The sequence below is a fragment of the Colius striatus genome, chromosome 19 (assembly GCF_028858725.1).
Source record: "Colius striatus isolate bColStr4 chromosome 19, bColStr4.1.hap1, whole genome shotgun sequence".
Lineage (NCBI taxonomy): Eukaryota > Metazoa > Chordata > Aves > Coliiformes > Coliidae > Colius > Colius striatus.
The window spans coordinates 9,783,163-9,803,972 of record NC_084777.1 but is presented as its reverse complement, the minus strand read 5'-3'; the positions used below and the strand labels follow the sequence as shown (position 1 = coordinate 9,803,972).

Here is a 20,810-nt window from a genome sequence, read left to right as displayed (position 1 = left end):
CGAGAGGTGCGAAGGGCCCGGCCCTGGGGGCGGGGGGGGGGGGGTGGGCAATGGGTGCTGCAGGGCTGGGGGTGGGCAGGCACAGCCAGGGGCTCCCAGCTCACCTTTCCCTGGGGAAACCTCTCCTGGCAAACACTGAGAAGCAAGAAAAGAAGCTCTGGTTCTTGTTGGACCTGGGAAACCCCTCGAGAAGGGTTTGGAGGGCAACTCCAGCCCCAGAGCAGGGGAGGTCGTGCAATGGGGACCCACAGCATCTCCCCTCCCTGTCTTCCCCCATCTCCCCCACCATGCCAAGAGAAGCCCCCCCAGTCCCCCACAGCACACACTCACGTGGGTCTCAAACATGGTCATTTAATAAAATCTCCTTCTAAAAGAGCTCCAATGCACAGACAACGGGGCACGGGGCGAGGGGAGGCGGCAGCAGCCCAGGGCAGGGGAGCAGCAGCTGAGCAGCGATGGGCTCTGGCAGCAACCGCTCACCGACCGGCACGGCCCCGAGCAGCACGGCCCTGACTGGCACAGCACCCACTGGCACAGCAGCCACTGGCACAGCACTGACCGGCACAGCCCCGACCAGCACAGCCCTGACTGGCACAGCACCCACTGGCACAGCACTGACTGGCACAGCACCGACCGGCACGGCCCTGACCAGCACAGCCCTGACTGGCACAGCACCCACTGGCACAGCACTGACTGGCACAGCACTGACTGGCACAGCACCAACTGGCACAGCCCTGAGCAGCACGGCACTGACCGGCACAGCACCAATTGGCATGGCACTGACCAGCACAGCACTGACTGGCACAGCCCTGAGCAGCATGGCATCGACCAGCACAGCACTGACCAGCATGGCACAGCACTGACTGGCACAGCCCTGAGCAGCACAGCACCGACCGGCACGGCACCAACTGGCATGGCACAGCACTGATCGGCATAGCCCCAACTGGCACAGCACAGCACCCATCAACTGGCACAGCCCTGACTGGCACAGCACTGACCAGCACAGTACTGACTGACACAGCCCCAACTGGCATGGCACCGACCAGCACGGCACAGCACCGACTGGCACGGCAATGACCGGCATGGCACCAACCAGCATGGTACTGACTGGCGCAGCACTGACTGGCACAGCACCAACCACCACAGTAAAGCACTGACTGGCACAGCACTGACTGGCACAGCACCAACTGGCTCAGCACAGCATGGCCCTGACCAGCACAGCCCCGCTGCTGCCTGCAACAGCTCCAAGGGTGCAGCAGCTCCCACGTGTGCCACACACCACCCATGTGCAAGAGGCCACCTGTGTGTGAAGGGGTCGTCCATGGCCACTGTCACCCACAGCCACTGTCAGTCACCCACAGCAGGGGCTGGATGTGAAGCCACATCTGTGAAAAGCAGCCCCCCAAAAATCCTGCTGTGAGCCCCATGCTGGAGGGGTCACAGCAAACACCTCAGGGGGGGCTTTGGGGAATGGCCTTGGGAAGCTGGATGCAGACAGGGGGGTGCAGGGGGGGTCTCTGGAGCCCGGGGGGTGGGTGTCTGGGGTGGCACAGAGGGATGCCCAGAGAATGCTGGGCTGTGCTGCACAGGGATGCTGCAAAAGGTACGAGCTCCATGGGGCAGAGAAGCAGAGCAGCAAAGCCCCCCGTGCCCTGGTTACCCCCCCAAGCCCCTGGCCAGCCTCTGCCCTTCCTCCTCTTCAACCACACAGCCTTAAAACCAAAACCCTGGCCCCTTTTCCTCAGCACCCACCCCATGCAGGGCTGGCCTGAGAGCCCAGCCAGCACCCAGGGCTGCTGTGAGGAAACCCCTCACTGCTGGCACAGGGCCCTGCCACAGCACCTCTAGCAGGGGTCAGTGCTGGTAACAGGGAGGTGTGCCAGGGCACAGCCTCTGCTCCCGGCCAGACACAGCCCAGGGCAGCCCCAGGGAGCGATGCCAGCGCCTGCCCCAGCCTCTCCCCTGCTCTTGGCTCCTGGAGCAGGACCCTGCTGCCAGGGAGGAGGGGGCAGACCAGGCACTGAAGCCTTCAGCGATACCAACCCCTCCAGGGACAGTTTCCCTCCTGCAGAGGGGCTGGGGCAGGCTGGCAGCCCTGATGCCTTCACCTGCAGGCATGAGCATGTCTAAGCCACCCCTGGCCCCTCTCCTGTGCCCCAACACCCTCTCCAGCCCTTTCCCAGCTGTTGTGGCATCAGAGCCCAGGCAGCAGCAGGGCAGCAGCCCCCTCCTCGAAGCCAAATGCAAAGAGACAGCGCTGAGCCCCCCTCCCCTTCTCCCCCTCCTCAGTTTCTGTGCCAGGGCAGGAGCCCCCTCCCCTCCCCTCGGGGCTGGCAAGCGAAGGGAAGGGCTGAGGGACACGATCAGAGCAGCAAAGAGGACAAGGAGGCTGGAACCGGGGGCGATCCCCCCCTCCCAAAGCTGGTAGTGGGTGTTTATTGGGCAGCGGTGCAGAGCCCGGCTGGGGGGGGGGTCCGTGCCCCCGCGGGTGCCCCCCTGGCGTGGGCAGACACGAGGGGTGTTACTGGTGCGACTTGGGGTTGGAGGGATGCAAAGAGGAGTCGTCAAACAGCGGGTTCCTCACTTCCATTTCTCCAGTCTGCAGCGTTGGAGGGAGCAGGGGAAGGGGGGAAAGGAAAAGGCAGAGGGTCAGAAAGCCAGCAGGGCTTGGGCACTGCCCTGTCCCAGGGGGTCTGAGGCAGGGAGGAGGGGGGATGGGGGGCATCTCCTGGGCTGGGGTGACACACAGCTGGACCCTGCCATCACCCAGGAGCAGGGATGCTGGGATGGGGGGATGACATGGAAAGCCCAGGGATGGGATGGGACCCCACAGCCTGGTTTAAGCCCCCAGGACACGACCCCCACAGCCTGGCTGACAGGAAGGAGGCTCCTTGCCCAGACTGGGGACCCCAGGACGTGCCCTCCAGCCTGGCTGGCAGGAATGAGGCTCCTTACCCAGACTGCTTGCCTGCCATCAAGTGCCCTGTAATGGGCCTGTAAAGACCTAATGATGACCCTTATTCTGGGCCCTGATGGCCGGGCTCCACAGCCATTACCATGTGAAAGGCTCCTTTGGGGTCTCTTTGTGCTCTTTGTACCCAGGGCTGTTAGGAGCTGCCCTTCCCCTGCCAGCCAGGAACGACTCCCCTGGTGCTCAGGGGCCATGGGTCCCTGGCCTGGCTGCTGGGAGAGCACCAGGTCTGGCCCTGGTGCCCAGGAGCCCATGGTGCCCATGTCCCTGGCACCACAGGGAGAGAGGGTTTGTGTCCCCAGGGGCTGCTCCAGCTCCCAGGGCCATGGGGCAACAATCCCCATGGAGAAGCCCTGTGCCAGGGCACCCACTCCCACCCACCTGAGAGCCCCAGTGGGACCTTGCCACACATGTGGGGGCACAGAGGGCTTGGCCCATCTCAGGGGCTGATGCAGGAGGTGTGGGAGAGGCTCCAGGAGTGGAACTGGATCCCCAGCCCGTGGGCAGTGTCCCCTGGGCACCCCACACCCGCCGTACCGGAGCCAGCCCAGGGCACTCGTACACCGTGAAGTCTCCGTCCTCGTTCTCCTCGTCAGACGAGGCCAGATCAGGCAGCTTGGGCTCCTCTTTATGCCTGAGGGGAGAAATGCAGAGAAGGGATGAAGCCCAGGGGGGTGATTATTGGCAGCCCAGTTAAGGGCAGGGCACAGAGCAGTGCCCAGGGCTGCTTACTTCTCCATGGAGAGCATCTGCTGCTTTTGGTGCTGGTAGTGGTACATCTGAGCACTCTGAGCCAGTGTCTTGTCCCCAGGCTGCAGAGAGAGCAGGGGCTGGTGTGGGGGCTGAGCTCCCAGACCCCCCAGCCCACGTGTGTCTCTGCCAGGGTGGAAGTCCCTTAAGCAGAGCAGGGGCCTGGCACCATCCCCCAGCACCCGCCACGAGGGCTGTGGGCACCTTACCGAGATCTTGTCGTAGGGCAAGGGGCTGGCAGCTCGCTGTGCTGAGTAGTCTGCTTTCTGTGCCAGCCTGACCTCCTTCTGCAGCCTGCCAGGGGAGAGCAGAGCTGTTGGCAGGAGCCAAGGCAGCAGAGGATTCCATCTGGGAGCTGACAGCCCCCATGGGGGCTCGATCCTCCCACCCACACCCCCCTTCCCTGCGATGGCACCCACGATGGGTGGCACTCTGAGGCACAGCCACCTCCATCCTGCAAGGCCTGGGCACAAGGGGCTCAGCACCTCATGCCACAGCCATGCCCAAACCAGCTGCCACCCACTCCCACAGCCTGTGCCAGGCACAGGGCTGTCCCACTGCTGCCCTCCAGCCCTGCCCCATGGATGCTGTAGCTGTGGGGGGGACTGGCAGGGCAGCCACTGCCTCCCCTCCAACCTCCCACACCCAGGAGGTGCAGGAACGAGCTCCCTGGGCACAGGGACTGGCTGGCACCGGCAGCCCCCAGCTCACCTGCACCAGCAGACAGCAGCCACGACCAGCGCCGAGATCCCGGCCACGGTGCACACCACGATCAGCCCTGAGGGGTGCAGGGGACACGGGGTGGGGGGTGAGCCCCTGGCACGGGGACACCAGCCCCCAGGCCCCCAGCCAGGACCTGCCCCCCCTCCCACGAGCTGCTCACGCCCAGGGCCTCACCCAGCACCACGTTGTCGTTGGAGGGGATGGGAGATGCCTCCAGCGGGTACCTCTGGCTGGCAGCAGCGGTGGAGGTGGGGAGGGTGGCTGTGGGAGAAGCAGAGCCGTGAGCAGAGCGGCACCTGGGCAGCTCAGGAGGGCACAGCAGAGCCCAGGGTGCAGGGTTTGGCAGCCACAGGCGCCTGCAGTGAGAGTGAACACTCACCCCTGGGTTTGTCATCCCGTGGTGGTGGGTGAGGAGCCTCTTGCCTGGCCAGGACATCTGCCAGGAAATCAATCTCTTCCTCCAAGATGGGCCGGGCCGTGCGGGCTGTGCCAGGAGAGAGCGGCTGTGAGACGGGCACTGCAGGGCATGGCTGTGTGTGCAGCCCCCAGCATCACCTCCACAAGGAAATGGGCTCAACTTGCCCCAGGGGAGGTTGAGAGTGGAGCTGAGGCAGATGTTTCCCTGAGAGGGGTGTCAGCCCTGTGCCAGGCTGCCCAGGGAGCTGGGGCAGTGCCCAGCCCTGGAGGGATCCCAAAGCCATGGAGCTGAGGTGCTGAGGCCGTGGGTCAGTGCTGGGCTGGGCAGGGTGAGGGCAGGGCTGGCACTGCAGCAGCTTCAGGGGCTTTGCCAACCCAAATGATTGTCTGATTCTGTGCCACGTCAGGCCTGGTGGGACCAGGCTGTGCTGGTGCTGCTGCCAACCAGCCCTTGGTCAGCTGCACTTCAGGAGGATGAGAGTGACAGGGCTGGAAATGGACAAGCAAAGTGGAAACCCAGCAAGAGCAGCTCCTGAATCACTCTCAGCATGACATTCCCTCCCTATTCACTTCCATCACCTCACCAAGCTGCAGCACCCCCAGGCCAGTAGCAGGGCCCCAAAACAGCCTCCAGCAAACACTCCCCCTAATCCCCAACCCAGGGGCTCTTGTAGAGCAGCAGTGTTGCTCCCTGCCCTGAGCCCTCCTTCCTCCAACCACCCCCAGATGTGGCTCATGAAGGAGAAAACCTTCTGCACAAGATGAGGGAACCCCATTTCAGGCAGCTGCCAACCTTCCCTGCCAGTGCTGCCAGACACTCCCCAGTGCCAAGCCCCCCAGGAGCTGGCAGGTAACAAAGGGCAGTGGGCAGTGCCCCAGGGAGCTGAGGGCTTCAGATCCTGCCCCTGGGCAGAGATGTGTGGGGACAATCCCTGCTGGCAGTGAGCTGTGCCCTGGGGGGGCTCCCTGCTCCTCTCTCCCCACAAAGATAACTAAGAAACTCAGAATGAAAGCAGCGTGCTTTTTAAAGCAGCCTGTCAGAGCCACCCTGTGCCAGCCCACCCTGTGCCAGCCCATCCTGCGTGGCCCCAGGGCACCAGGCTGAGGCCATGGTGCTGTTTGTGGCTTCCAGCAGTGCCTGGGCCGTGCCACTCCCTTGCATCAACCACCTCTATCAACAAGTTCCCTGTCAGCAGCTACAAATCCCCACACCCCTGTTTGTTCAGCAGCTGTGATTTCCCCCGGTGATGCCATATTTGGAGGGCAGAAGCAGTGCCAGGCTCCGTGGGGAGGGGTAAGACACCAGCCAGGGCTGCTCCCCAGGGTCACCCTGAGCCTCCCGTCCTGCTGCAACAGGAGCAGAGATGGGGGGGCTGGGGGTGTCCCAGAGGCTCCCCATCCCTGCTGCAGCGAGTCGGGCACGCTGGGCATGCACAGGAGGTGCAGCGAGCGTGCAGGGGGTGCACAGGACATGCAGGGCTTGCACAGGACATGCAGGGCTTGCACAGGGCGTGCACAGGGCACGGGTGCCCTCTCCTGGCAGGTCTGACCCCTGCCTGCAGCAGGCAGGGGAAGGGGCTGGCACACAGCATGCTGGCACACGGCATCTGGCACATGCCCCCCAGCTCCACAGCTCTCCCTGCCCAGCTCCTCCTTGGGGCTTCCCCTCCCCAGGGGCTCCAGGGCTGGGACACACACAGGGGTCTCAGCGGTTGCCGGGAGGGGTTTGGGGACAGCAGTGAGCAAGAAGGGACGTTGTGGCTTCTGCCCCGGGCAGAGGAAGCCTGATGCTGCCATTGTCCACAGGAGGGCACAAAATTCCTACAAACCTCCTCATGGTGCTCCTGCAAACCTGCAGCACAGCACTGCCCCGGGATGGCCGATGCCTTCCTGGCTGCTGCCCACACAGAGAGCTGGGAGGGGGGAAACCCCAAGGCTGTGAGGCAGGACCCCCTTCTCCCCTTCTGCTGCAGCCTGGTGAAATTCAGTGCTACAGAGGGGTTCAAGCATAGAATCATAGAGTTGTTTCAGCTGGGAGAGACCTTTCAGCCCATGGAGTGCAGCCTCTGTCCCAGCCCCATCAGCCACCAGCCCATTGCCCTCAGTGCATCACCCACCCAGCTCTGAAACCCCTCCAGGGACAGTGACTCCAGCACCTCCCTGGGCAGCCCCTTCCAATGCCTGACAGCAAAGAAATTCCTCCTCACATCCAGCCTCAGCCTCCCCTGCTGCAACTTGAGGCTGTTTCCTCTTGTTCTAAGCAGGAGCAGAGATGGAACCCACCAGCCCAAACCACAGCAGGTTCAAACACAGCCCCATGGTGTTAGCAGCATTTTGGGGACTCAGAACCCTGCACAGGTCACCCTTGTTCACCACATCCTGAGGTCCCACAGACCCATCTCACCTCGGTGCCAGCGCTGTGCTGGGTCCACCGAGACACCCACACACCCCATCACCAACGGCAGGAACACGCTGCTCACGTGCATCACCTTCCCAAGACCCCAAAACGCTGCTTTTCACCTCTTTCCCCCCCAAAAAGGCTGCTCTTACTGCCTGCCTGCACTGATACACTGAGGAAGAGGTGCCTCAGCTCCTGCCCACGCTCCTGCCAGGAGCTGCAACCAGTGGTGGGGGTGACAGCAGCTGGGATCCCGGGATCAATGTCATTGCCAGGTGCAAGTGGCTCAAGGATGCTTAACCCTGTAAAGGGGCTGCCCACGCAGCTTTGCTTAACCCTTTAAAGGGTTAAGCATCCTCTGAGCCACATCATTAGCTATCACAGCCCCTCCTTTTCTTCCCCCCACCCCAGGACACACATTTTTGCTGCCAGAAGGTGGTGGCATTGCTCGAGGTAACAGGATGAGGTTGGGAGAGCCTGGGATGTGTCTCCATCCTCCTGCATCCTCCCAGCATCCTCAGAGTGGTCCTGCATCTCCCTGACAAAGATGTTAACATCCCTGTTGAAGCCAGGAGAGGATGCTGCTGTGGTCTCAGAGAAGCTGGGAGAGGATGCTCGCAGGGTCCCACAGCCCTGCAGGAGCTGCAGCCGCAGGGAGAGCGGTTGCTATGGAGATGCCAGCGCATGTGCAGCCCTTCCTGAAAGGAGGAAGGAGGGGGGAGGATTTACTCCCAAGACTTCACATGAAAAACAAACCACAAACAACAGCAGGAGGTGTTTGGTAGCTGTGGATGTGGAGCCCGTGGCAAAAGGCATCTGCATGTTGGAGCTCTGCTTGCTGGAGGTCCCAGCCTGGGCCCCATCCCTATGTCATCGCTCCTGTTTCAGCACAGCCCCTCTGCCTGGGAACCAAAGGGCTGTGCAGAGCCAGGGCCCCACTTTGGGGATCTCCTCTTTGATTTAAGGGGGTGATCCTCCTGCACGATGGGCTCTGCCATCCCCCCAGTGCTCACCTGCTGCCAAGCACAGGCTGAGCCACTGGCAAAAGGCCCCAGAGGGACCCTGAATGTGCCCAGGACGCAGGAACCCAAACACAAAGCAGCTCCCCAAAAGGCCAGGGGAGCCCTCCATGCCTCCTGCCTGGGTGCAAGGGGATCTGCCTCTGTGTCCTGCCACAGCCTCCAGCCCATCCTGTGTGTTTGCAGAACCCACGCTGGGGCCAGGAAATGCCATGTGGTGCCCACCATGGGCATGAGCCAGGCTCCAGGAGGGACCATGAGCTCTGTCTGCCATGAAAAACCAACCTCCCCTTCGCAAGAGGGTTTTGGGGGCTGCAAGGTGAGTGTGGGGGGGTGCAGAAGGGGCTGCAGGGTGGGTGTGGGAGGTGCAGAAGGGGCTGCAGAGTGGGTGTGGGAGGTGAGGAAGGGGCTGCAGGGTGGGTGTGGAAGGTGCAGAAGGGGCTGCAGAGGGAATGTGGGAGGTGAGGAAGGGGCTGCAGGGTGGGTGCACATACCACTGGGTGTGAGCTGCCTCTGGACACATTTCCCACGGGAGTCCTCCTGGAATGGGGGCAAACAGGGCCCACAGGTGCCCGAGCCTGGCGTGCAGAACTGCCGGCGCTGCAGGGCACAGTCCAGGCTCCGGGGACACGACGCTGCTGCAGAGACAGGACAAAAGAGGTCAGAAGGAGGAGAGGGCTCAAAGGTGTGCCTGGGGCTGTCTGTGACCTCTCAGCGTGGGACCTGGGTGCTTGGGGCAGCTCCTGGGGCTGCTAATGGGTGCTGTGTGTCTCACCAGAGCTGCCCCTTGCATCCCCGTTGCCTTTTCAAAGCCAGCACTGACTGCAATGAAGCACAAGCTCTAATGACCTGGGAGTCAGCCTTGATGACCTTTAAGGGTCCCTTCCAGCTCGAGATAGTCTGATTTTATGTCCTGCTGCCTGCAGGGAAGGGCAGGCAGTGCCCACTCCTGGACAGGGTCCCAGGGTGCTGCAAGACACCCCGAAGCCAATGGGACTGGCAGCGATGGGGGTCTCCAGCCCCTGGCAGCAGCTGAAATCCAACCAACACCAACCATACCTATGTAGTAGCTGGTCAAACAAGCAAACCCCCAAACCATCCTCTGCTGAGCCTCAGCACAGCTGGGGGACACAGCTGGAAGAGGAGACACAGCTGGAAGAGGTGCACATCTGGCTGATGGGACACAGCTGGATAGGACACACATTTGGATGGGGAGCACACATCTGCCCCAGCCCTGCTTTCCCCCTTACCACCTGTGGCTGTGCCTGCAGGTCTTTGGCAGCAGGAGGGCACCGTGTCAGGCTGCTCTGGGAGCAGGGCCAGGCCTGGCCACCTCCAGCCTAAGGATGAGTCACTGCAGGATCTGTCTCCCAGCACCATCCCACGTCCCTGTCACCAGCCGCTTCCCCATACAGCATCAGTCGTCTGCCCTTGCCAGTGCCCCAAGGGAAGGCAGCCATGGGGACAGCCCTGGGGCAGCACAGCACCAGGCACCCCATGGGAAGGGGCATCCAACTCCAGGAGCCTTCCCAAGCATCCCCACCTCTGTGGCACATGGGGGTGAGTGAGGTGGCCACGCTGCGCCCTGGGATGGCCACGCTGTGCCCTGGCATGGTGTAGGGGAGAGTCCAGCACAGGATGGAGCTGCCAGGACAGAAAGTCTCAGGACCACAGCAGCAGCTCTGATCCCCCAGTCAGGAACCATAGAACCACAGAATGGTGGGGGTGGGAAGGGCCCTGCAGAGCTGCTCCAGCCCCAGTCCCTGCTAAAGCAGGTTCCCCTGGCTCAGGGGGCACAGGAATGTGTCCAGGTGGGTTTGGAAACCTCCTGAGAAGGAGCCTCCACACCCTCTCTGGGCAGCCTGGGCCAGGGCTCCCTCAGCTCAGCACCAAAGGACTTTCTCTATGTGTTGCAGTGGAACCTTTTGTGTTCCAGCTTATGTCCATCACCCCTTGTCCTGTCATTGGACACTACAAAAAACAGTGTCTCCTGACACCCACCCTTTAGGTACTTACAAGGGTTGATGAGATTCCCCCCTCAGCCTTCTCTTCTCCAGGCTGAACAGCCCCAGGTCCCACAGCCTTTCCTCCTCACACATGTTCCATCCCCTCAGCATCTTGGTAGCCCTGCTCTGGCCCCTCTCCAGCAGTTCCCTGTCTCTCTTGAGCTGGCATGACCACCCTGCAGATGCCACACACACAGCACATCCCCTGTGCACGGCCCTTTCACCATGGAACCACACAGCAGTGGGAACCACACAGCAGTGGGAACCACGCAGCAGTGGGAACCACACAGCAGTGGGAACCACACAGCAGTGGGTGCAGCTGCTGCCCACAGCCCCCAGCCCATGCCCAGCCCCACTGTGCCCCCCAGGACCCGCATCCTCTGCCCCATGAAGGACAGAGCTGCCATTGCTGCAGCAGCTCCTCCCATGCACAGGGTTTGGCCAGCAGCAGCAGTGGGGGTTTGGCTGAACCCCACAGCCCCCCAAAACAGGAACTGCCCAAAGTGTCTCACTGGAAGGAGGCAGCCACCCCAGCATGGGTCACCCAGCATGGGTCACCCTGGCATGGATCACCCAGAATGGATCACCATGGCATGGGTCATCCAGCATGGGTCACTCAGCATAGATCACCCAGCATGGGTCACCTTGGCATGGATCATCCAGCATGGATCACCCTGGCATGGGTGACCCAGCACCAGCAGCACCATGAGAGCCTGGGGGGACCCTGGGAGCTGGCTCAGAGCAGCAGGGAGGGCAGGGGGCAGGAGGGGTGCAGTCCTGAGCCAGTTAAACAAAGCCCAGCAACCAGCAAGCAGTTAAATAAAGCCCAGCCTGGAATCCATCAGCAGCCCTTATCTCTGTTTGAGGAACGAGCTGTGCTTGCCCAGCTGGCAGGGCTGGCATTAGGAGCGAGACAGGCGGGCACTGATCTAATTAAGCTCCCTGTGTGTGATCAATTGTGGCTACATGGGCACCCCATGGGGTGGGAGAGTGGTGCCACTGGGGCTTTGCCACTCTCTGAGCTCACCTCAAAGCCCAGTGGCTGCTCCTCGTGGGGTGCTGCTGAGACTGGGCATCTCTGTGCCACGCTGGGGACCGAGCACCCAGGAGCCAAGGGGGCACGTCTGACCCAGACCACAGCCACTGGCAACTGGGCTTCAGGCTGCAATGAGGTGCCAGGGCTGGAGAGGGTAGAGTGGGTCCCAGCAGGGCAGGCAGGACCCAAACCCAAGGCCAGAGGCTCAGCAGGTAGCTGGCATGGAAAAGTAAACAGCAGGTGAGCACGAACCAGGGGCCCCAAGCCCAGGGGAGGAGGGCAGTGTGCAGGCTCTGAGCTGTGCACACACACACTCAGGGGTTACCTGAGGGAAGGGAAGCTCAGCACAATGCCCCAGCCCCCAGGGTCCATCCCAGGGAGACCTGGGATGAAAAGGAAGCAGAACTAAAGGCAGGGAGGAGATGCAGGTGGAGCACAGGGACTGCCCCACTGGGCCACTGCCCCGATACAGAGGTAAAGGTTAATGTAAGAGGAGGAGTAATTAGTGCTGAGCATTGATCTGAGTGCTCACACTGTGCACCAGCAATGCCAACACCAGCACCCAGCCTCCTGGCTGCCAGGGTCCCAGTGTCAGCAGCATGAGCTGGCAGAGCCCATTGGGCATTGGCACCAGCGATGGGTGGGCAGGGAGCTCATGTCCCCACGTGGCACCAAGGGGCCATGCCAGGCATGGGGGGACATTGGAGTGCCCATGGAACAGGGGTGCAGGTCTCTGCTCCCACGTTGAGCCATGGCCAAGGGCAGGGCAGCTCGCTGGCAGGGGCTGCCCAGGCCCTGCAGCGCTGTGGTGGCTGCCAGCAATGCTCCAAGGTCACACTCCACCTCCTCCTCCAGGCAGGTGATGTGGGAGCTGCAATGGGATCTGTCTGCAGCCTGCCCAGAGTGTCCTGAGAGCTGGCACCGTCTGAGCTCTGCTCCTGGCACTGTCTGGGCTCTCCTCTGGCTCTGCAAATTGCTCCTGGCACTGAAGGGCTGGAGCTGGTCCCAGGCAAGTGGGTGGGCAGGTGGGCAAGCACCACATCCCAGCCCCCAAGTCTCACTCCCTCTATCCCACAGCCTCCCTGGGGCAGGGGCAGGAGGGGTCAAGACCCTTGACACCACCCAGGGACACGGTGCCAGGGTGAGTTGGGTGGTCACTGCCTTGGCTGCCTCTGCCACAAGAGCACAGCAAGAGCTGGGCACAATGGCTGGGGTCAGTGGGAAAGTGTCCTGGTGCTGGCACCACTCCTGCTGCTCACACCGACCCTGGGTGACACACACTGACCCTGGGTGACACACTCTGACCATGGGACAGATGCCATGCCAGTGGCCCTGAGCCCTGCCAGGCTCCCTGACCCGCTGCATCCCCCTTGCCCTGCTGCTTCCCACTCCTGAGAGCGGGCAGAGAGGAGCCAGGCATCCAGCCTGGCTGTACCCAGAGCAATCCCCCTTCCCTGGGCACAGTCACTGGCACCACAGCCCCACGCAGCATGGCTGTGCCAGGCCTTGGGCAGCCCCTGCAGGAACTGTGCCGCTGCCTGAGCCGCTCATGTCACTGTCACCACCACACTCCTGCCCCTGAAACCACAGCAGACGAGACCCTCCTGTGCCCAGAGGCAGAGAAGCAGAGTGGGCTCTGCCCAGATACCCACCCAGGGCTGGCTCACGGGGGGGCACCAACCACATCACATCACTCTTGGGACAGAGGCTGTGGCACAGCCATGGCACCCCTGACCACCCCTGTGGCAGCCCTGGCACGTGCCAGCCCGCTGGAGAGCCCTTTGCAGCTGGAGGAGCTCGGTTGCTTTTGGTGTGGCCAGTTCAGGCAAAGGTCATGTGGAGGAGAGGAGAGGAGAGGAGAGGAGAGGAGAGGAGAGGAGAGGAGAGGAGAGGAGAGGAGAGGAGAGGAGAGGAGAGGAGAGGAGACGAAGTGCCATACACCATTTCCCCCTCTGCTGCCCAGCCAGCCCTGCTGCTGGCTCTGCATGGTCCTGGCTCAGGTGGGGGTGTGCCCATCCATACTGGGGAGCTCAGACCACTCCCCATAGCAGCCCATGCCAAAAAGCACTGCATTGCTCCTCACAACTCCAACTCCCCTTTTCCAGGCTCGTTTATCAGGTTTTGCTCTCGTAAATACCAATGGGCTGGGCTGTTTAATTCCCTTCTCACTGGCCAGGCATCACATGCCAGGCACAGCAGCCACTGGTCAAGGCTGTGGCATCACTGCAGGGTGAGCAGGGCCTGCTGTGTGTGGGCATGAGGGCCAGGATGGGACTCCTCCTCACATCCCCACGGCCTCTGGGACACCCTTATGGGCAGTGGCATGGTGCTGGACCCTCGCTGTGCTGTGTTACATGGGCCAGGCAGTCCTGGCACCACCACCATGCCCACACCAAGGGTGGGCTGTGCCCTGCACTGTGTGGAGTTACAACTCTGCTCCCAGTACAGACCCACCTCCTGGCACTGGCTGGGCACCGAGCAGTGAGCAGGACAGCACCCACAGAGCCCTGTGTGCCAGGGTGCCCACTCACCAGCCCTGTGAGCCACAGCGGATCAGAGCCACGGCCATCAGTGAGCTCTCCCTGCAGCCCCACTGGAGCTGGCAGGGAGAGAGCAGCCCAGCCCCAAGATGCTGCCAGGCCAAGTGCTGGCACAGCTTGGGGCTGGGAATAAAACCCCGGAGCGGCAGCTCCCGGCAAAGCCCCGTGTGCCCACCACAGCCAGATGCTCCGGAGCAAAGGCAGCGCCCGCCCACACCTCGCTCCGTCCCACGCAGCCTCAGACATTCACAGCCTCTGCTAAAGATGCACCGGGAGGATTTTGCTGATTAAACACCCTCGGGCGGCTCGGGGGCGGTGGCAGCTGAGAGGGGAACCCATCCATCCATCCATCTATCCATCCATCCATCCATCCCACCCCCTGCCTGGCACCAGCCTCGGCGCCTCCTCCAGCCCATCGCTGCGGGAGGGGGGGGGTTTGCTGGGGGACAGAGGGACCGACCCTCTCGGCTTCCCCACTGCTCACGAGTGGGGATGCCCGGGAAGGTGCCCCGTGTGCTCACGGCCACGCAGGGTGAGAAGTGGCTGGAAAAGCGGGGACCACCTCAGCGCATCCCACCCGGCTGGTGCTGCGCCCGCACCGCACTGACTCAGCCACCGCAGCGATAAGGAGCTGCGGGACTGCACAGGACAGAGCTCAGCGAACGGGTGGAGAGGTCCCTGTGAGCCCAGAAAACAAACAAGAGGGGCCCTGCGAGCTCGGAAAACGGGGTGGGGAGGGTGAAATAGCCCTGCGAGCCCAGCACAGCCGCACGCCGGGGATGCTCGGTGGATGCAGCGTCCCAGGGCTCCTGGGAAACGGTTGCAGACGGTGCTCAAACAGCTCGACCTGGAGAGGTCTTTTGGGTTTTACTCCTCCCACACCCCCACACACCCCCCTCCTCGTCCAGGGAAACTCTCGCCTTTCCAGGCAAGAAGCCACGCATTAGGGAGCGGGATGGGTCACGTTCCCGCAGCTCACCCTCTCTGCCGGCTTAGCGAGCGGCTGGGGAATAATCCCCGCCAGATGCGAGACGATGAGCTGCCCGGGGCAGAGCTGCTCCCCCCCAGCTCCCCCGCAGCCCCCAGCCGAGCCCGGGCCGCAGCGGGGACACAGCGACAGCGGCATCCACCCCCTTCCCCCCACACACCATCTGTCTATAGCAGGGGAGCAGTAGCCAGGAGTCCCCCCAGGCACAGCAGCCGACACGTCACCCACCCGAGTCACCCACCCGAAGCGATGGGTTCCCCCCAGCGATGAGCAATTTAACCCTTTCCCTCCCGCAAAGGCTGTGCCCCCCCCCCAGCCCGTGCGGGGGGGTCCCCGGGCACCGGGAGCGGCTCCGGCCGCGTTTCCTTCCTCCAATTCAAAGCGCAGTCCCGGCACTCAACGGGCGGCTGCTTCCCGTCGCAATTAGCGCACAAAGCGGCTAATTACAGGTCTGCAGCGGCCATTCGGGCCCCGGTCACCCCGCGGCAGCGGCGCCCACTGAAGCCCCGGCGAGGCAATGGGAACGGGAGCCCGGGAGATGCCCCAGCCCTGGAGGCAGCGCTGCGGCCGTGCCCTGGGGTTTTGGGGGGCTGCCAGCCTGAGGGAGCCTCTGCACCAGCGGGGATCAGCCCCGGAGCTGCTGTGGGATGCAGCACCAGGGCACCGTGGTTATGGGATTAACGTGGGCATGGGGCCCGTGGCAGCTCCTGGCCTCAGTGCCCAGCCGTGCTGCACCTTGTGTCTGAGGAGAGGCTGCTCTGACCCTGGCACCTCCATCACCCCATAAATCCTCCCATCCACAACATCCCCATCACCTCAGCAACTCTCTTATCCCCAGTGCTCCCCATCAACCTTCCTGTCCCCAGAGTCCCCACCACGCTCTCAAGCCTCCTGTCCCCAGTGTCCCCATATCCCTCCTGTTCCCATCACACCAGACACCATGACCCCTCCTGTCCCTGACCCCCACTACCCTCATCACTCCTATTCCCAAACATCCCCATTACCCCTCCAAGCGCTCAGCACCATCAATCTCCCTGTGCCCAGTGGCACCCCTCCTGCCACCCCTCCTGTCCCCAGCCCCCACGTCCCCCCCCGTGCCCAGCCCTGGAGCACACTGCCAGCTAAGCCGATTGCCTCCCTAATACCCCCATGGCCCAGAAGAGCCGTTTCAGGCAAATGTCACAGACTCTTCTTCCCCTTTGGGCTGCAGGAAAGGCCCAGGAGAGGTGGGGGAGTGAGGGGTCCCTCAGGAGGGGCTGGTGCTGCAGAGCCAGGGCAGCCCCTGGGACCCCAATGCCTGCAGACTCCAAACTCATGCCCAGAGCTGTCAGAGAGATCGTGGATCCAACAGGCCTGACCCTGCAAAGCACCATGCAGCATCTCCCAGGCTCAGGGACCACTGTCTCCCCACTCCAAGCCCCAGCTCTCCCCATGCTGGCACCCACAGGGTGGGCACACACAGGGGTTTGTGGGTCCCCAACAAGCTGCAACGACAGAAAGGGAGGGACTTTCACCACATCTCTTCCAGAAACCAGGGCTCTGTCCACATTGGGAATTGGGATCATGGAGATCAGGAGACTCTTCCCAGCCAACCCCCTGCCCAGGCCTGTGGACAGAGCCCTGCCCACATCCTTGGCACAGGTACCAACCCACACTGCCCCGTGAGATGCCCATGTATTACATCCCCAGCACCTTCCCACCTCATCTACTCACAAGGGCTTGTTCCTCACAGCTGAGCAAATGTGCCAAGGAACATGGGGGAACATCTCCAAGAATAAAACCACATAGAAAAGGAACCTGAGGGAAACACTCAGTCTGTGCTGTTGGTGTAGAGGGGCCACCCCAATGGGTAGCCACAGGGGGAAGGGACCAGTACCCACCACTGCCAAGAGCACTCAGGTGAACTCTGTGTCTCAAGAAAAGCTGGGGCTGGAAATCTCTGCTTTCTGCAGACCTACCATGTGATTTTGGGGGGCTTGGAGACCACCCCCTGCTCACCCACCAGGCTGCCAGTCCCCTGCCAGTGCCACGGGTGTGCCAGGCACCATGGTGATGGTTCCAAGAGAGGCTTGGGGCTGTCCCAGCTGCAGTGTTCAGGGTGACAGTCTCAGGGGCCAGCCTGCTGTGCCCTGACTCCACTGTGGGTGCCCCCCTGGCACAGTGACTGCAAAGCAGGTGAATTAAAAGCCAAGAGATGGACAATGCCACAGCAGACTGAGCCAGGAGGACTTCCAGGGGATGGCTCCTGCCTTGCCATGCCCAGTCTGGACCTGGAGATGTGCCTGTGCCACAGCAGAGCTGGGACAGTTGCTGTGGGCACCAGCAGCTGTGCTCCCATCACATCCCTGAGAGCCACCAGTTTAACTGTGACCAAATGGGTCACTTGGCCTGGAAAGGGCCACTCACCTCCTGCCCAGAGGCTTCTCCAGGGGGTTCTGGTGGGAAGTGCTGGCTGCAGCAGCAGGGTTGGCCTGCCCAGGGTTATTCAAGAGGTTCCTGCCCATCTCATCCCATTTGGAAAAGTTTTTGTCTATAATAATAATAACAACAGATGAAATTTGGCAACTCAATGACTGAAGGAGGAGTGAGAAGCCCAACTCTCACTGCCACTCCAGGAAATGCATCCAGAAAACAAGGCAAGGCAGCATGTCTGCCCAAAGCCCTGTGTGCTGGATAGAGACACATGGGGACAAAATCCAACTAAAGGAGCACCAGCCCAAAGCAAAGCACTGCTGCACCACCTCTGAGGGTACCTGCAGCCCTTCCTCCAGCTCAGACCAGGCTCTCATCAACATAAGGATGTCACCATGCCACGTGCCAGCTGCATCCCAGGAGATGGCATCTATTGCAGAGATTGCTGCAGCATGGGCAGATGAAGATGGGGAGGAGGAGATGGCAGCCCCCACTTGAAGAAGCTTTGCCAAAGCTGCACAAGCAGGAGGATGCAGGTATGGTGGTCTAGGACCTTCCTTCTGGCTGTCTCCTTGCCTGCAGCCAGCCTCCCCAACAAACCACAGAGTGGGAGCTGCCCCTGGCCCTGCATCTCACAGCTGTCCCCATAGAAAGCTGAGCTCTGCCCCATCCACCCAGGAAGAAACAGCCAATGTTCCCTGCTGTGCTCAGGGAGGAAGGCTGTGGGAACAGGACAGCAACTCGATTCCCTGCCCAGCCACCCCTGGGATGCTCCTTCAGGCTTCTCAGCTATCCCCAGGAGAAGCCAGCCCAGAGCTGGCCTCTGCCCCAAACCCTGCCAGTATTGGGATGCTGCCAGTGGCAACTCTGGGTGCTACAATGCCACAGCTGGAAAGGGCACAAAGAAACTGTCCCCAGCCCTCACCTGGAGGAGGGAGCTGAACTGCCTGTGCCAACCCCACCTGTGCCCAGAGTGTGCTGGAACCCAGGTGCCAGAGAAGTAGGTGCCTTATGCCCAGCAGCCTCCAGGGATGGGAAGGAAGGAGAAGGGGCAACTCTGCCACCTGCTCACTGGGACAACCCACAGGCACAGCTGCCCCTGGAAGAGCCCTTCCCCAGCAGTACTGCCAGGCCACCTTATCCCCCCAGTCCCTTGAATGTGGAGATGATGCTGGATCATCAGTGGCTGCAGTGATGGCCAATGACAGGACAAGGGGCAATGGGTATAAACTGGAACACAAGAGGTTCCAAAGAAACTCAAGGAAGGTTCCCTGTTGAGGTGAGGGAGCCCTGGCAGGGGCTGCCCAGAGGGGCTGTGGAGGCTCCTTCTCTGGAGACATCCCAACCCAGCTGGATGAGTCCCTGTGTGCCCTGCTCTAGGTGGTGCTGCTCTGGCAGGGGGGTTGCACTGGATGAGCTTTCCAGGTCCCTTCCAGCCCTTGAGATTCTGTGCTCAGCGGCGCCTGGATCCGCCTCCTGCCATGGCAGCCGCCGCCAGCGGTACCCGCTCCGCACCACCCGGCCTCCACACGTGGGCAGAGGGAGAGCGCAGGAGCATCCCCACCTCCTCCTCCGGCCCCCGAGCACGGAAAGCCCCGGATGTTTTGAACTGCTGGGAGATTTAAACAAACAATCCCAAGGTTGCCCCTTCTCGCAGGCAGGAGCCGTTCCCGGCTGCTGCTCCGCCGGCAGCGGCGAGAACAATATCGGCTCCGCAAACAATGCCGGGAGCGGGGAGGCGGAAAGCAGCTGCCCGAGCCGCGCCGTCCCTCCCGCAGCACGGGCAGCCCCCTGGCTCACACGCTCGGGCTCTCGGGGTTTTGGGGGTGACCCCTATTTACGCCCATGGCGGTCCCACAAGCCCTGGCAGGGGCGCAGGGGGAAGGGCCACGGCGCTCGGGCACCGCCAGACCCCCCCCGAAGGCAAACGCGCTGACCCAGACCCCCAAACTAAATGAAACCCCAAACCGCAACCCCCAAACCTTCACACAGCCCTTGAGGAACAGAGGGCCGAAGGTGCTGGGGCCGAGAGGGAAACCAAAGCCACGGAAACTAGAGCCACGCGTTTTTATTGCCCCGGGAGAGAGGAGAAACGCCTCCGTCACCGACCCGGCCCCGGGCGCGATGCCGCTGCTCCCTTCCAGGGTGGGCACGCCGGGCATTCCGGCCTGGCACGGCCCCGGCAGCTCCCGACGTTGGTTCGGGCACCGCGGCAGCTTCATTGGAGGGGTATTTCGGTTGTTTGTGCCGGTGTTTTTGGGCTGTCATTGTTTTCCCCCGGTACAGGTGCTTGGCGAGGGCCGCAGCGCAGGGCCGCTCCCCGCCCCGGGCCGCGCTCCCTCCCGCCGCCGCGGCATCGCGCCCCGTCACTGGGGTACCTCCCGCACCCCCAAACCGCTCCCCAGGGCACAGCCCTGCCCCAGGCGCCGGGCTCCCCCTCCCGCGGGCAGCGCGGCGATGGCGTGCCCCGGGGAGCGCGGCGGGGCCTGGCCGGCAGCCGGGGCGGCGACCCACGGGGACCGCGCTACGGTCACCGCCCCACGGCAGCGGCCCCGGACACGGCGCGGGGGGACACCGCGGGTGGGGAAGCGGAGATGGGGGGATGCCAAGGCGCGAGGGGTGGCGCGGACTTACCGGCGCGGGCGAGGCGCGGGCGGCAGCTGCCGAGGGCAGCGAGGAGCAGCAGCAAAGCTCCGCGGCGGGCGGCAGAGCCCCGGGCCGCCACCATCCTCCACGGACACGGGTGGGAGTGGAGGGGCCGGCGGCAGCGGCGGGGCGGGGCCTGGCGCGGGGGCGGGGCCTGGCGGGCTGTGGGCGGGGTTACGGTGTGTTGTGGGCGGGGCCTGGCGCCCGGGGGCGTGGCCTCGCTGGCGGGTCCCGCCGCCGCCACATCTGCGCTGAGTTTGTCCGTTCTCAGTCTCATCCTCTCCCCTCCCGGGGCTGCTTTCGCGGCTCTCGGGTTCGTCTCGCTCCCGTGTGTCGGTGAGACACGTGTCTCGGCAGCTCCCGTCGCATCGGGCTCCCTGCGGAGCTGCTCCAAGGGGATGGTTTTCCCTGTGGATTGAGGGGGGATGAGGAGCTTCCCAAAAACTCCCCGCTCCGGGCTCGGCACGAGGGGCAATGCCCCGCTGTGCGCTGGGGACCCGCTGCCCAGCATCCCGCCGGCCGACATGCGCTGCAGTCCCTGGCTCTGGCTGGAGCGGTTCCCGCGGCGTGGCCGGGCTCAGCCCCAGCCGGCACCGGGCGCGGTGGGAGCCCCGTTAGAGCGTCAGCGGGGCCCTGGCTGGTTGTCAGCTCCTGCCTTCGCGAGGTGTGCCAGGAGGGCGGTGTGCCGGGGACACCGGGCTGGGCTTTGGCAAGGGCTGCCCCTGGCCCACGGCTCTCGCTGCCAGCGACGCCGTGTGGGAAGGGACAGGCAGGGATGAGTGACACAGCGTGGGGACAACGCTCACTGCAGCCCCGTCCTCTGCCTCCAGCAGAACAGATAGCTCTTCAAATTCTCTTTCTTCCTTAATTTCCTTGGCCTCTGGCTGCTGCCGGCTGTCTGGGG

At 63.1% G+C, this 20,810-nt stretch overlaps 1 protein-coding gene across 2 annotated transcripts; it reads right to left on the bottom strand.

Annotated features, from left to right (window-relative positions):
• Window positions 1-335: 335 nt before the first annotated feature.
• NPDC1 (neural proliferation, differentiation and control 1) lies at window positions 336-20,030 on the bottom strand. 2 transcript variants are annotated; one of them, XM_062011540.1, is made up of 9 exons: window positions 19,895-20,030; window positions 8,773-8,916; window positions 4,824-4,928; window positions 4,619-4,705; window positions 4,433-4,499; window positions 3,931-4,015; window positions 3,704-3,783; window positions 3,509-3,605; window positions 336-2,599 (listed from the first exon to the last, which is right to left on the bottom strand). In XM_062011540.1, the coding sequence occupies exons 1-9, from the start codon at window positions 19,986-19,988 to the stop codon at window positions 2,522-2,524; spliced, it is 837 nt and encodes a 278-aa protein (XP_061867524.1). In that variant the 5' UTR covers window positions 19,989-20,030; the 3' UTR covers window positions 336-2,521. The 2 variants fall into 2 exon arrangements, with proteins under 2 accessions (XP_061867524.1, XP_061867523.1); XM_062011539.1 differs by having other exon boundaries at window positions 3,704-4,015.
• Between the last annotated feature and the right edge of the window lie 780 nt (window positions 20,031-20,810).

What these genes read in the sequence shown, in the direction of transcription:
- NPDC1 (XM_062011539.1), bottom strand. Translation starts at nt 19,988, where the DNA reads ATGGTGGCGGCCCGGGGCTCTGCCGCCCGCCGCGGAGCTTTGCTGCTG. An exon ending in CCCGCGCCTCGCCCGCGCCG is followed by an intron (nt 8,917 to 19,894) that starts GTAAGTCCGCGC and finishes CTGTCTCTGCAG; the next exon opens with CAGCGTCGTGTCCCCGGAGC. An exon ending in ACGGGATGACAAACCCAGGG is followed by an intron (nt 4,706 to 4,823) that starts GTGAGTGTTCAC and finishes CTTCTCCCACAG; the next exon opens with CCACCCTCCCCACCTCCACC.